The following is a 15,715-nucleotide window of genomic DNA, read 5'->3' on the forward strand; positions in this document are numbered from 1 at the left end:
TCAGCCCCACGCTGCCTGGTACCAGGTCCCCTTCAGCCCCACGCTGTCTGGTACCAGGTCCCCTTCAGCCCCACACTGGGGTACTTCTCAAGGCTTTTGGAGCTTCTGAAATGCAAGCTGCTGTACATCCTAAGCACTCATGCTTCATGGGCTTCAAATTAAAACACATTGTTAAATTCCTTTAAATCATCAAAGACAATCACTTCAGCCTCATACACAGAAGGCAAATGAAGTGAACTGTAGTAGCAGCAAATCTGCCTGACAGTTTAACCACAGAAGGAAAGTGCTGCCGGGCTGGAAGTCATTGGGAAGCCAGGACAGAGGCTGACTGGGTGGGAGAGGCAGTCAGGGTCACAGCACATGGAGCCCCTGTGCCTGCGTCCTCAGCCCCCCGCACACCCCCACCACACCTCTCCACCACGGTCATGTAGGCACAAAGCAAAAATGTGGGCGTGCTGGTAGTTGAGCCTTTTCTGAAATATTTTAACATGAATTCTAGTGTGGCCACACCCATGATCCTTCGTGTGTCTGTCACAGCCCCTCTTCAGCACACAGACTTTTATGTACACCTAAGGTGACTGTGGCACTGTGTCTTTTAATTCTATTTCTCAAATACTTTTTTCTCTTTTTCTAAGTGTGAAAAACCCTCACAGAAAGTCATCGGAGGCAAAGAGGCTGCAATGGAGTCTCCCTGTTGACAATAAAATGGTGGTGTCCTCTGCTGACTTTACTGAACAGCTAATAAAGATTTATTTATTGTAATACCTCACAGACATTGTACCATATCCACGCACATTTAGTCGCCTGCCTGTGGCCGGTAAGGTAATGTCAAGCTTCATCCTCTCTTCGGTGAGACTGAGTCTGATGTGTTAACGAATAGGTGAGGAGAGTCTTGTGCTGTATTCCTAATCAGAAGACTTAATATATTGAGATAACACTTTTTTAGTAAGCAAAATGCCTTTTTATTTCAATTCACAGAATGACATTTTTTTGTTTTATGTCTCAGATTTATTTTGTATTTCTTTTTTAACACCCTACATTCCCGTTGTGTTTTTTAACTCATGCACATGTGCTCTTTGTACAGTTTTAAAAAGTATAATAAAATGCATCATGTCAATGTGGCTAGTTTTATTTTTCTTGTTTTGCATTGTGTATATGGCTTAAAGTGTTGGACTTGCAAAGAAAAAAGAGGGATGAATACATGTAGAGTGTCACTCGTCATTTATATTATTTTTATCATGAAATCATGTTTTTCTCTGATTGTTCTAAAATATTCTAAATACTCTTATTTTGAATGCACAAAATGACTTGAACCATTCATATCATGTTTCTTTTGTGTTCAGCCAATTTCAATTAAAATGAACCAAATTATACTGTGTGCTATTTTTTCAAACATGAATACTTAATAATTCATGGGAAGTCAGGATGTCTGTTTGTTTTCTTTCATCATTCCTTGTGTCATTCAAGAAAAACCTGATTGCCTGTAGGTGTGATGATGATTGGGTAGAAACTGACCTTTTGTGCATAGCAGGTCACTTCTATCTGTGCTTGTTCTATGAGTGGATCAGATCTCAGCAGTGCAACAGGGAGGCTGGAGTCTAACCAGGGTGAGCGTCCTATAGTGGAGAAAAGGTGAGGAAAATCTCCAATGTCTGGCCTTGAGACTAAAACCTTAGAACTCAATGGTATGATCTGAGTGAGAACCTCCTGTGTCAGAATTGGAGCTGCATATGCACCAAGCCCATAGATGATGATGAAGCTGCCCATCAGGTTGTTAATTTAACCTGAGAAAGAGCCGTCACCCAGACGTGCTGGGATGAACCCGTAGAGTGCTACCAGTCCTCAAAAGAAGCCGAAGCTGGCTCAGAAGTCAGCTCTCTAAGCACAGACCAAGAGGAATGAGATACAGCATTTGAATATGCTAGGAAGTCAGGCTGTGGGAGCCTACAGTGATTATCTCAACGATGGAGTTATATTTTCCCCCGGGACTGCATAGATTCAGCGCAGGGGCCTGGGAACGCACTCTGCCGTGTTTTGGTGGGATAGGAGTGGAGCCGTTTTTCCTTTATGCTCACATTGCTGAGCAGTCCTCTGATGGATCCCTATCTTCTCTTATCTAATGTTAATGTCCTCTAGTAATCCCTGCTCTGGTTGACACTGAAGTCATTTTGTCTCTGTAGAAGGACTTCATATGATTCCGTTTATGACATTCATTTATTCAGTTTAACTCAGGGCTTCTGTATCCTGGAATTCCTGTGGAGAAAGAAGCAAAACCCAGTTCCCCACATTTATCATCTGCCTATCCTAATAGGTTCAGGGGTCTTGTGTCACCCTGTTTACACTGAGAAAATGAAGCTAAAGGTACTAGCGTCCTTGAATCAGGTACTTCTGAAGTCCAGATACTGAGTGGAATGTTAGGATCATCTCTGTGATGCAAGATGTCCTCTGCTCTTTGGAGCAATGTCATGGGAATGGACCGAAGGTACAGTGTCTGAACGGTCCTGGGCATCAGATTCCCAACTCCCCTAGTAGCTAATGAACATTGAATATTAAATGCAAATGCAGGGAGGCCCCCCTCCCCACAGCGTGCAGAATGCGTTTGATAGCAATCGTGTATGTGTGGAGATGGATATTTTATTTCCATTAGCCGTGGGCTCTTGAAAGTGAGCAAAGTTGGTTGTGGTTTAACTGTCCTCATTTTGTCTTACAACACCCTAGCCACCCCTTGCACAGCCCCAACCAGTAGGGCCGGTTTGACTTTGAGCATTTTCCACGAATCAACCACATTTGACAGAGCACGTAAACAAAAGAAGCCTGAGAAAATACAACACAGCCACATCAGCGCCCTCCCACCAGCCACTCTGCCTCCTCCACCACCACCACTGCGTTCCCTGTCTACACTGATGAAGTTCCGGGCAGCCCAGCCTGCGCTGGGGAAGGAAATTGCTAAGAAGTGTGAAACCACAGGAGGCATTGCCCAGTACCCCGGCCAGTGATGTCAGCTGCACAAAGCCCTTAGTGATTTGAAAGTTCCCTCTCCCAATGCAGAAATCACTCCAGATTTCTTTGTAGAGGCCAGGTATTTGCCCTAAAGAGATCCAGTCAATTCATGAGATTCAAGGAATAGATCTAAATTAAATTTGATCTTTCTTAAGTCTGTTTGGTCTTACTGTGTTACAAATAGGATTCTCTACTTGGTTTCCAAAATAACATGTTTCACACAAACTGGAGCTGATTGTAAGCAAACAAAAAAACCTTCTCAATGTTCAGTAACACGTGTTTTAATTCTCATATATATAAATGTTTACGTTTTAAAAGGATTCACTAGAGAAAACAGAAAACACACAATCACTTGTCATGTTCTCACCCACCTGCCATACATTGAACATTTTGTTTTATCTTTGCAGAAATACACAGACACACATAAATGAGTGTCATGCCTATTTATACTGTTACTCTAGAAAGAAATGGTCAAGGGACATGAACAAATATGGCACAGATAATATAAAATAGACCTTAAACATAAAAAGATGTTTATCTTCACGCACAGTAAGAAAAAAGCAAATTGAAACCACAATGTGATAGTCTTTTCACCTGTCAAATTAGCAAAACTTCAATGTTAGCAGTATGCTCTCAGCACTCACTGTGGGAGAAGGGACTAGGGCTATTTCTATGGAGGGCAGGTTGGCAGTACCTTCAGAATTACCAGGGCACATGTTCAAATGACAGAAAACACATTTATTTCAGTGTTTTTTATAATAGCAAAAGATTGGGACTAAACCAAGGCATTGATTAAAAGTGTGATCACCAGTGAAAAATACCTGTAGTTAGCCGGGCACAGTGGTTCGCTCACGCCTGTAATCCCAGCACTTTGGGAGGCTGAGGCGGGTGGATCACTTGAGGTTACGAGTTCGAGACCAGCCTGGCCAACATGGTGAAACCCTGTCTCTACTGAAAATACAAAAAGCAGTTGGGCATGGTGACGGGAACCTGTAATCCCAGCTACTTGAGAAGCTGAGGCAGGAGAATCACTTGAAACTGGGAGGCGGAGGTTGCAGTGAGCTGAGATCGAACACTGCCCTCCGGCCTCGACAACCGCACAAGACTGTTTCAAAAAAGAAAAATACCTGTAGTGAAGTGTCCCTGTATACAGACATAAAAAGAGCTCTAGGATTTATAAATGAAAAGAGATGTACAGAATAATGTATATTCCCTATGTAAGAAGGAGAAATGAGAACACATCTACATGTACATGTATACTTATATATGTAAGAAGGAGAAATGAGAACACGTCTACATGTACATGTATACTTATATATGTAAGAAGGAGAAATGAGAACACGTCTACATGTACATGTATACTTATATATGTAAGAAGGAGAAATGAGAACACGTCTACATGTACATGTATACTTATATATGTAAGGAGAAATGAGAACACGTCTACATGTACATGTATACTTATATATGTAAGAAGGAGAAATGAGAACACGTCTACATGTACATGTATACTTATATATGTAAGAAGGAGAAATGAGAACACGTCTACATGTACATGTATACTTATATATGTAAGAAGGAGAAATGAGAACACGTCTACATGTACATGTATACTTATATATGTAAGAAGGAGAAATGAGAACACGTCTACATGTACATGTATACTTATATATGTAAGAAGGAGAAATGAGAACACGTCTACATGTACATGTATACTTATATATGTAAGAAGGAGAAATGAGAACACGTCTACATGTACCTGTATACTTATATATGTAAGAAGGAGAAATGAGAACACGTCTACATGTACATGTATACTTATATATGTAAGAAGGAGAAATGAGAACACGTCTACATGTACCTGTATACTTATATATGTAAGAAGGAGAAATGAGAACACATCTACATGTACATGTATACTTATATATGTAAGGAGAAATGAGAACACGTCTACATGTACATGTATACTTATATTTGTACATCCATATTCATCTAAAAATCTGAGTGTTTTTAAAGTGTGTAAATGTTCTAATGTGTTTACTGCACAATATGACTCATAGGATTATGCTATGAATATTATTTCTCAGCACCACCACACCACCCATCTATTTGTTTTCCAGTTTTGAACACACTTCCTATTTGCCCCAAAATACTCATCTCTAATCCTAATGTAACAGAAATGTGTAAGATGTTACATTAGGGTTAGAAACAAGTTCTGTTTGGAAATAACTCCTAGAGCAGTTTCTATATTTTATTTTCACGTTGAAAGTCTGTCAGATTTACTTCAGCCTCAAAGAGCATGTTTATGTGAGATTAAATAAGCACTGGCAGTGAGCTGCACTTTTTCTGAATGGGAAATGGGTTAAACAAGCTACACCTTTTTTAAGATGCATACTGGACTCTATGACTTTCTGATTGTACATCTGGGTTAATCTGGGGCTGTTTGGAATAGTACCATTGTGAATGAACATCCTTGCACATAAATCTTGGTACACAACTTTTGTTTCCTTAGGAAATAGGTTCCATGAAAACAACACCTTCCAGGTGGCATGGGTCCCACACATGTGTAGTGGGCTCTGTGATGTTTCCTCACGGCTTGCATGGAGCAGAGCTGGAGTTCAGGCGCCATTTCGGTCATTGCTGGCCTCTACCATGGCTGCACACGAGAATTATGAAAGCAGGGTTTTCCAAAGCCCTGCTGCCTGGTCTGTGATAGAGGCTCCCAAAAGGAGAGCCCCTGGTTGGATGGATAAGGCAGTAGGTCTTAAGTCAGGCAGTCCTGGAATCATGTGAACTCTGGGACTCACTTGGTGATTAACTGGGCATATTTTTTAACCTCAAGGCATGGTTTTCTTCTCAGTGAAATGAGTAAAATAGCTGTAAGGTGATGCAGTTGAGAGTGTTAGGGAGAGAACAAGCTGCTGAGCAGAATTCCTGGTGCTAAGTGGTTGCTACTCTATTACTCAAACACAGCAGAAAAAGCAAACAAATGGAAAAGAACCTAACAAAATATAATGGAAGCTATGTATTTACTCAATTTTTCGTGGCTCAGGAAAATCTTGAGTTTCTAGCTGGTTGGCTGCATTATATTGGTGTAGTATCTCTGGTTATCTCATTACTCAGAATTTCTCACTGGCAGTTATATAGGACTCTGATTAGGACAACGGGGAGAATAAAGCATTAACTGTGACCTTGATAGACCAAAAACCTCCAAAAATGAAGTCTATGAGGGAAGGAATTCCAAAACAGTAGAAAGAGTGCATAATTATAGATGTTTTGAGAACTGTTGCACTGAAGTTTTCCTTTTTTATAGTTGAGAAATATATGGAGTTGTTTTAATAATTTTTTTCTTTTTTTAGTTGACAAGTGTATGAAGTACGGTAGCTCTGTGGTGACTGTTGAGATGTGTTTGTATGTGGAACTGTAGAAATCTTTGCCTAATTTTTCCATTGCACACCTGTGGGTGCTGCCTGTTCTGTACTGTTTAATTCAACCGTGTGCTTTGGTCGTTAATCACAGAAGTCCTATTTGGTGGATGGGAGCTCAGCATGTCAGTCTCTCATCCAAAAACTGACAGTTGGCCTACAACGCTCTAATTATCTGAACAGCATAGGAGCAAGGAGTGGAAATGTGAACAGCTAAAGAGGCAGTTTTCTTCCCAGTTCTTAGCGTAATAAGGAAGGACATTTTCCTGTTTTAATTGAAACTACAAGTAATCTGTTTTCACTCTAGGGGGGAAATAATGTAGAAGGTAAGAGCAGCGCTCCTGGAGCCACGCTGCTTGAGTTCAAATCCCAGCCCTGTTTCTTAGTAGCTGTTTGGCTATGGGAAAGTTCTTTAGCCCCCTCTGCCTCAGTTTCTCCATCCATAGAACAAAGGTAATTGTACATACAGAGTTTTTGGGAGAATTAAATGAGTGAACTCACCCTTAAGCCAGTACTGGATACATGGTGAGCACTGTATGAGGGACTGCTATCATTACTTCATCAGGATGTTAATCACTGAATTTGTAACTTTAGGTGGAAATCTGAAATTATTTAATCTAAACACATCTTCTAAAGACAGATGACCTTAGGCAATGTGGGATGATTAAGAACAAATGGGGGCTGGGTGTGGTGGCTCACACCTGTAATCCCAGCACTTTGGGAGACCGAGGTGGGCAGATCACCTGAGGTCAGCAGTTTGAGACCAGCCTGGCCAACATGGCAAAACCCGCTCTCTACTAAAATTACCCAGTTATGGTGGTGGGCACCTGTAATCCTGGCTACTTGGGAAACTGAGGCAGGAGAATCACTTCAACCTGGGAGGCAACGATTGCAGTGAGCCAAGATCACATCACTGCACTCTAACCTAGGTGACAGAATGAGACTCCATCTAAAAAAAAAAGAAAGTAAAAGAAAATAAATGGTACAGCTAGCTAGAGCCAGATCAAGTGGCCAGGACTCTAACTCGCTGTGAAGTGTGACTAGTTTCCTCCTGCACCATGTGCCCTCCCTATGTGTGGTAGCCGTGCCATGGTAGGAATGTACTAGACTGAGAAGGATGCATAACTCCTTCTACCTCCTACCTCAGAAATGCACCTAGATGTTCCAAAGAATCTCCTCCAAAGTGATTCTGCAGATCTCTGGGCCTGTTTAGTCTCTGGGAGGAGCTGGGGTGTCCGGATGCTATACATAACCAGAGAGCACCATTAACTGTGCCTGAGACTTACAGTCCATTAGCACCCCCCAAAAAGAGCAGCTGCACATCTAGGACACACACTCACAGAAACAGAATTTCTATATTCTTTACAGCCAGCGACACAATTATGATAATTCCAGAGTAGGTCAATTTTACCCAAAGAGAAAAACAAATGGGAAATTAGTGACAAACCAGTAACTTGGAGAATAGATGAGGAGAAAACATGAGTTTTCCTCATTTCCTTAAGAAAATTCTCACTGACTCCCAGAAGGATGCCTTTAGTAAAAAAACAATGCATGTTTTTGTTTTGTTTTCCCCAGTTGAAAAGATGAAAGGAAAGATGTTACGTTGGATAAGTAAGTGTGTGTTTGTGTGTGTGTATAAATATATGGGCTCTAGGTTCAGAGAGACCTAACTTTATGATAATTACTTTAAAAATGGCGACCTTGAGTAGATAATTTAGTCTTTGTTAATCTATAAACTGTGGGCCTTAATTATACTGACCTCAACTGGCTCATCAAGGATTTCTGGATGCCTGGTGCATAGTAGATACTAACCGAGTCCCTATTCCCACAGCCTAACCTCTCTGCAGAGAGGTAAGAGTAGAGCTCGCTGTTAGTGCTTTTGCATATGTGTGGAATCTACTGTGAAAGGAAAAGAAAAACTCGGGACCCCAATTCACCTTGCTATTTTTTAGAATAAAAATAAGCCAGGCCGGGGTGCTGGCTCACGCCTGTAATCCCAGCACTTTGGGAGACCGAGGCGGGCGGATCACAAGGTCAGGAGATTGAGACTATCCTGTCCAACATGGTGAAACTTCGTTTCTACTAAAATATTTTTAAAATTACCTGGGTGTGGTGCTGCGTGCCTATAGTCCCAGTTACTCAAGAGGCTGAGGCAGGGGAATCGCTGGGAGGTGGAGGTTGCAGTGAGCCGAGATCACCCCACTGCACTTCAGCCTGGTGACAGAGCAAGATTCTGTCTCAAAAAAAGAAAAAAGAAATAACCCCAAAACCAGGTGATGCAAGAAACTGCCTTTCCTTTTCTGCCTACACAGACAGCTACCCATAAAAGGTTAAATAGCTCCAGAGGTAGCTACTCTACGTTCACCCTATCTTATGTAAAGTGCTGATGTACTGAGCGCAACATGAATACATAATTGGCACTTCCCCTGCCTGCTCTCTTGCTCTTACAACATGTGGACTGTGACACTCTCCCTCTTTCTTCTCCAGCCCACTTACCCTTTTTAAATGTCAAGGCCCTCAAATTCATCTTTGGAGAAAGGCACAGATCATAGACTGTTTCTGTGACTCTGTGTTATTTTCTGCTGGGCATGCCCTTAACTTCTCAAAATAAACTTCTCAGTTGATTGCGGCCTGTGTCAGATACCTTTTGGTTTATTACTGTCCCTAGAGTAGAACTCCCAGCAGGGAGTGCTGATACCGTAGAGGACTTGCATGTGCCAGGTGTTATTAACTCATCTAATCCACGTAACTCCAGGAAACGGTGCATTATGACTTCATTTTGCTCGAGGAGATTATGGCACATGGAGTTCCTGTAACTTGCCTGAGGTCACACAGATACTAAATACCATACCCAGGATTCCTGAGACCAGAGAGCATGTGCTTAACCTCTCCGTCACGCTGCCTCTTTGGTGTTAGGACAGCTCTCATGGGGATACTGTGAGGATCAGCAAGCACAGTGTCTGTGAAACCCACTAGAGCTGAGCTCACACAGTGTGCATCACAGTAGATGGTGTCCGATTGCCATTGGAATGTCCTAAACCAAATGAATGTTGCTCAGGAGACCTTTAAAAGAGAAGCCACATGGGCTCCTTCATTTGGTTGTGAGTCCTCTTAGAAGGTGTCGTAACCATTAGCTCAGGGAAATGATTAGAAATGAGGTGTTGACCGTTCTTACAACCAATGCAGAATTCCATAGCCCCGTCGCGATGCTGTGTCTTACCTTGGACGTTCAATTCAATGTCACCAAATTAAAATACACATGGACAAAAGTCAACTTTTCATTTTAAAAAATTTATTTTGCCTATTATGAAAAACATAGCACATAATTCAACTAGCAAAGAAGGCTGCTTCAGGGCGTGTAAAAGACAGTTATCTGATTAAAGAACACTAAGAACGAGGCTAGAAGCCGCAGGCTGTCTACACTGGGGCAGTGGCTGTGTGGGTTGGCTGGAGGAGCTGTGGAGAATATGGAGAGAGTGGTGCTAGAGGCTGCCATGGCTATTCCTCATTGTTATTACAGACTGAGGTTTTCTGTGTGCCTGCTGGTTTGAAAACCATTATACAATAATGATAGAATAGCACACACATGAGAACTGAAATAGCACCAACCCAGGAAAAAAGCCCGGCTAGATCCTCAGCAGACGCTTCTAAAGACAATAAACGATGAAGAAAAGATGGCCTCCTTCTGCCACCATCTGTCACGATCTCTCCCCACTGCAGCAGGCAGCCGTTCCTCTGAGCAGAGAGAAGGTGATGATGGCAGAATAGACCACGCTCTTGAGGAGCAGGAGGAGGTACGTGTAGTATGCAGAGGTGTTTGTGAGCTGCAGCAGCAGTGCATCTAGGAGAAATTTCACACGTTCTTTTTTCAGACTAAGATACATTAATGAAAGAGGGGTTCACAAATACCTGTTTCTGATGACCTACATTGAAGTGATATTCCAACACCTCCAAAACCTAAAAGTAAACATCTTACTACTTCCACCACCACCTAGAACAAGACAAGTCAGAATGCAGCTTTCAAGTTGATTAACAACCTCTGCTCAAGTCAGTCAGAACATTGCAAACTATTAAAAAGCAAGGTTGCGGCCGGGTGCGGTGGCTCAAGCCTGTAAATCCCAGCACTTTGGGAGGCCGAGGCGGGTGGATCACGAGGTCAAGAGATCGAGACCTTCCTGGTCAACATCTGGTGAAACCCCGTCTCTACTAAAAATACAAAAAATTAGCTGGGCATGGTGGCGCGTGCCTGTAATCCCAGCTACTCAGGAGGCTGAGGCAGGAGAATTGCCTGAACCCAGGAGGCGGAGGTTGCAGTGAGCCGAGATCGCACCATTGCACTCCAGCCTGGGTAACAAGAGCGAAACTCCGTCTAAAAAAAAAAAAAGGCAAGGTTGCACTGTAGAAAGGCAAAGAAAGTCATTAATCCAGATTCGCTGAGTTAGGTAGTTGTGGCACACTCACCTGTCTCTCCTAAATGTCTCTAATTATGGCTATGCTATTATTGGGTGTTATCACTTAATATCATTTGAACTTTTGCAAGACATATGTGATGTCAAGGCATAAGTGAAGACAATGACGGTGGACTGCAGTGGCTAGTCAATGAGCTGCAAGGCTGAGTCTCTTCCTGTGGAAATTTCCACGTTGCATGTTTTGTCTTCCTAAAGTCAGAAACATCACACTTTGGTGTGGAAAAGGATCTCAAGAAGTGATGTGTTTATAACCTCCTGCCCTTGGTTAAGTGAGGTGTTACTGCCCCTGCTTGCCTGGTGTGGCAGCTGAAGCCCAGAGCCCCCTTGGTATTGGAAATAGAGGAAAGTTGAGCAGGGCTAGAGCCCACGCTTCTAGTCACATTCTTTGGGCGAATGTAGAGAGAAAAGGCTGGAAACCAGTGCTGATTCTGTGTCTGCTAAATCAGATACCCTATGCCAGACATCTCACACGCGTGCCCTTATCTCTTCAGTAACTGTGAACCTGATGTAACTGTTCTTGGTCGGCTGATGAGAAAAATGTTACTCACAAAATACAGGTCATTTCCATCTAATCATTAAAAGAGCTGGAGTTAACGTGCAGTCTGCAAAGCCTAGGCACCCAGCCATCCCCACATTATGTCCATTTTGTCTCAGGTTCCTGGCTCTGGAATTTCTTGCTATCTGACTCTGTTACAGAAAAAGAATACAGAACTTAGTAAGTGCACAGACTCTTTACTTGACGGCCTGATTTGAAATCCCAGATCTAGCCGTGTGACATGTATAAAGGATTTGTATAATTATTTGCTTTAAAGGGACCGTAAAATGGGAGAAGACAATGTTGTACCATTTTATAGAAGCATGAAGAGGATTAAACAAGAAAGTACAGAACATAGCCCAAGCCCCTCTGTGTAAAAGGCACTTGATTAGCACTAGTTCTTGTTATTAGCTAGCAGCAAATGCAAAGACTAAAACAAAACAACTCTAGAAGCAACGTGGTGTCATGTTTCCCCAGCCATGAAAGCAAAAGACACAGGAATGAATGAAGTCTCTTTTTTGAAATAATTAAAAGCATATCACTGTACCCTCTAATTTACAGTCATCTCATACCCAAAGCAGTAGTTTGCTTTGTTAATACAACTCCCAGAAAATGAGGGACTAACGTAAAATATCACTAAGTTCATTCTGCAACATCCAACCTAGAAAAATCCAATTCCTGATTTTTCAAGCCAGAGAAGTTGAAAAGTTAAAATGATCAGGAGGAAATAAAAAACGCAAAAACTTACCATTTGCATCTTTCGAACAACTGTCTTTGGGATCCATTGAGATGACATCTAGAAGAATGAGAGCAAGTGCCAGTCAATTGTTCAGGCCCATTATTTGTCAAGGGGTGTGTGTGTGTGTGTGTGGGTGTGTGTGTGTGTTGTGTAATTAAATGAATATTTATAAAAATCTGTCAACAGAGAGGCAGGAGGACAGTTATTAAAAATATGAACCCACAATTCCAGAAATAATTGGTCTGATTCTATGTAATTAGGTAGATCTAATTCGTGTATTATGTTTTTGCACATAAAGATGCTAAAGTTCATGAAGAACACATGTTTTTTTATTTTTTATCACAGCTGGAGTGTAGTATCCAAAACCATTTGCTTTTCCTTCTATATTCATAGCTCCTGACACAGTGCCTGCCACAACGTATGTTTCTGATAAATGCTTGTTCAATGGAAAAATAAACAGAGCAAGTGGCTACTTTACAGTATTCCGCATGCACTGCTGACATGAAATCAGTAAAAAGAATAATTTGAGGGGTGTTTAGAGGCAGAGTCTCACTGTCACCCAGACAAGTGGAGTACAGCAGTGTCATCAAAACTTATTGAAGCCTTAACTACCCCAGGCTCAGGTGATCCTCCCATCTCAGCCTCCTGAGTAGCTGGGACTACAGGGACATGCCACCATGCCCAGCTAATCTTTGTATTTTTTGTAGAGACAAGGTTTCACCATGTTGTCCAGGCTAGTCTTGAAAATCCTGGGCTCAAACAATCTTCCTGCCTTGTTCTCCCAAAATGCTGGGATTACAGGGATGATTCACCACACCCGACAAAGAAATCTTTCAGTTCTAGAATTCACAGCAGAATCTTACACGTTTGAAGGAGTCTGGCTTAGGAAAATTCTCATCAAGGCAGAAAAAAGCAGTCGTACCTTTCCAAATCATGCATCTATCCCCAGAGTCCCCAGTGCAAACACATGAGCTTCTGGAGGTACAGTGTTTCTGGACACAACAATATTAATAAAAGCTAATATCTACAGAGTGCTCATTATTGAGCCAGGCACCATGTTCAGTGCTTCCCATGCATTTTCTTTTTGGTTTAATTCTCCAATAACACTTAAGTGAGTTGTATTATGAATGGCCCCATGTTCTGAATGAGGAAATAAAGTTTAAAAAGTGCAGGCGAGGCCGGGCGTGGCGGCTCACTTTGGGAGGCTGAGGCGGGTGGATCACGAGGTCAGGAGATTGAGGCCATCCTGGCTAACATGGTGAAACCCTGTCTCTACTAAAAATACAAAAAATTAGCCGTGCGTGGTGTCATGCACTTGTAGTCCCCGCTACTTGGGAGACTGAGGCAGGAGAATTGCTTGAACCCGAGAGGCAGAGGTTGCAGTGGGCCGAGATTGCACCACTGCACTCCAGCCTGGGCAACAGAGATTGTCTTTAAAAAAAAAAAAAAAAAGGCCGGGCGCGGTGGCTCAAGCCTGTAATCCTAGCAGTTTGGGAGGCCGAGGCGGGTGGATCACGAGGTCAACAGATCGAGACCATCCTGGTCAACATGGTGAAACCCCGTCTCTACTCAAAATACAAAAAATTAGCTGGGCATGGTGGCGCGTGCCTGTAATCCCAGCTACTCAGGAGGCTGAGGCAGGAGAATTGCCTGAACCCAGGAGGCGGAGGTTGCGGTGAGCCGAGATCGCGCCATTGCACTCCAGCCTGGGTAACAAGAGCAAAACTCCGTCTCAAAAAAAAAAAAAGTTCAGGCAACTTGCCGAGAATCCTACTAGTGAATAGCAGAGCCAGTGTCCAGACGGTAGTTGTAGGGGAATAAAAGAAATTGCACGTTTCTTCCGGTCTTTGGCCGCAGAAGCAAGATGACGAAGGGAACGTCACGGTTTGGGAAGCGTTGCAATAAGATGCACGCGTTGTGCCGCCGCTGTGGCTCTAGGGCCTGCCACCTGCAGAAGTCGACCCGTGGCAAATGTGGCTGCCCCGCCAAGCGCAAGAGAAAGTATAACTGGAGTGCCAAGGCTAAAAGGCGAAATACCGCCGGGACTGGTCGAATGAGGCACCCAAAAAGTGTATACCGCAGATTCAGGCATGGATTCCGTGAGGGAACAACACCTAAACCCAAGAGGGCGGCTGTCGCGGCATCCAGTTCATCTTAATTTCACCGATTAGTCAAGCAATAATGTTCTGGTTTTAAAAATAAAAATAAAGAAACTGGACATGCGAAAAGTACTTCGTAGAAATAATCCACAGAATTAGATATAAAGCAATTTATAAAGAGAATATAATTTCACCATTGTGTACTCTAAGAAAATCTCTTTCAGCATGTTAATTATTCTTGGCAAATGGTCTTTTTTATTACAGGAGCTCAGCATCTTAGTGCAATTATTTCTGGGACTAGAAAGAGAGGTCAAGGTCAAGCCACATTGATAGTTCTCTGAATTAAACAAGGTGAGAGCTGAATTTATCTGTGATGTAAAAAAAAGAATAAAAATTAAAAAAGGAAGCAACAAACATGGATACAAAGACAACATATTTTCAAACAGATAGAAGAAAACAGAGTCACACTGCTGTTTTGGTTTGTTATTTTTGCAGTGGATATATTCCTGTCTATACGGATATGATTCTGTTCAGCAAGATCTTTATTTCGTGTATTCTATAAAATGGACTTGAGGTATAGGTTCTGTGTAAGTCTCACAGATGAAAGTGTCAGTCACCATGTCTCATGCCCAAATATCTTTAAGGTCTGACTTTAAAGGGTTTTCAATGTCTTTTTATTTTCCTTATGGTGGCTTTATTTATTAAAAGGTAAATGAAAATGACTATACCGTTTCTATGCATTGATTGAGGCAAAAAATAGTCACAATTCCTCATAATAAAGTCTGTGAGTGTATCCTGCGTTCTCTCTCTCACAGTCAAGGTTGGTTGCCAGTGTGGACCAGATCAGTTTTATCTCCCTTTTACTACAGGAGCTCAGCATCTTAGTGCAATTATTTCTGGGACTAGAAAGAGAGGTCAAGGTCAAGTCACATTGATAGTGTGACTTGTCACACTGAAGTGCTTCAAAAGCACTTCATTATTATATAATACGATCACTTCCTTTTTATATGTTTAGCTTTTATCAGAAAAACAAACTTCCAATAAGGAGCATTAGAAATCTACTGTAGAATGACATTAAGAAAAGTGTCCTTCTTAACTTAGTTGTCTTGAGAAGTGCATGAAAGACTTTTTACTTTTAGGCTGAGAACGGTGGCTCACACCTGTAATCCCAGCACTTTGGGAGGCTGAGGCAGATGGATCACCTGAGGTCAGGAGTTCGAGACCAGCCTGGCCAACATGCCGAAACCCTGCCTCTACTAAAAATACAAAAATTAGTCAAGTGTGGTGGCAGGTGCCTATAAACCCAACTACTCAGGGGGCTGAGGCAGGAGAATCATTTGCACCAGGGAGGTGTAAGTTGCAGTGAGCCGAGATCCCACCACAGCACTACAGCCTGGGCGACGAGAGTGAAACTCCGTCTCAAAAAATAAATTTACTTTTAGAATTTA

At 42.3% G+C, this 15,715-nt stretch overlaps 3 protein-coding genes across 8 annotated transcripts in view; 2 read left to right on the forward strand and 1 right to left on the reverse strand.

The window, feature by feature from the left end:
• STARD3NL (STARD3 N-terminal like) overlaps positions 1-1,371 on the forward strand; it is a 49,794-nt gene extending 48,423 nt beyond the window's left edge. For all 5 annotated transcript variants that reach the window (XM_078342235.1, XM_078342237.1, XM_002751339.6 and 2 more), the window contains one exon: positions 636-1,371. The gene's annotated coding sequence lies outside the window, so the exon portion shown is untranslated. The remainder of the gene's footprint in view (positions 1-635) is intronic.
• On the forward strand, positions 651-14,339 carry LOC108592801 (large ribosomal subunit protein eL37-like). Its single transcript, XM_035253204.3, has one exon. It carries the CDS (start codon positions 14,033-14,035, stop codon positions 14,324-14,326), a length of 294 nt encoding a protein of 97 aa, XP_035109095.1. The 5' UTR covers positions 651-14,032; the 3' UTR covers positions 14,327-14,339.
• Positions 4,860-15,715, reverse strand: part of TARP (TCR gamma alternate reading frame protein) — a 63,156-nt gene continuing 52,300 nt past the window's right edge. For both annotated transcript variants that reach the window (XM_054237007.2, XM_054237006.2), the window contains 2 exons: positions 12,178-12,225; positions 4,860-10,266 (listed from right to left, as the gene is read on the reverse strand). In XM_054237007.2, coding sequence (XP_054092982.1) covers positions 10,124-10,266; positions 12,178-12,225 — 191 coding nt within the window. In that variant the 3' untranslated portion in view covers positions 4,860-10,123. The remainder of the gene's footprint in view (positions 10,267-12,177; positions 12,226-15,715) is intronic.

This window comes from Callithrix jacchus, chromosome 11 (assembly GCF_049354715.1).
Source record: "Callithrix jacchus isolate 240 chromosome 11, calJac240_pri, whole genome shotgun sequence".
NCBI lineage: Eukaryota > Metazoa > Chordata > Mammalia > Primates > Cebidae > Callithrix > Callithrix jacchus.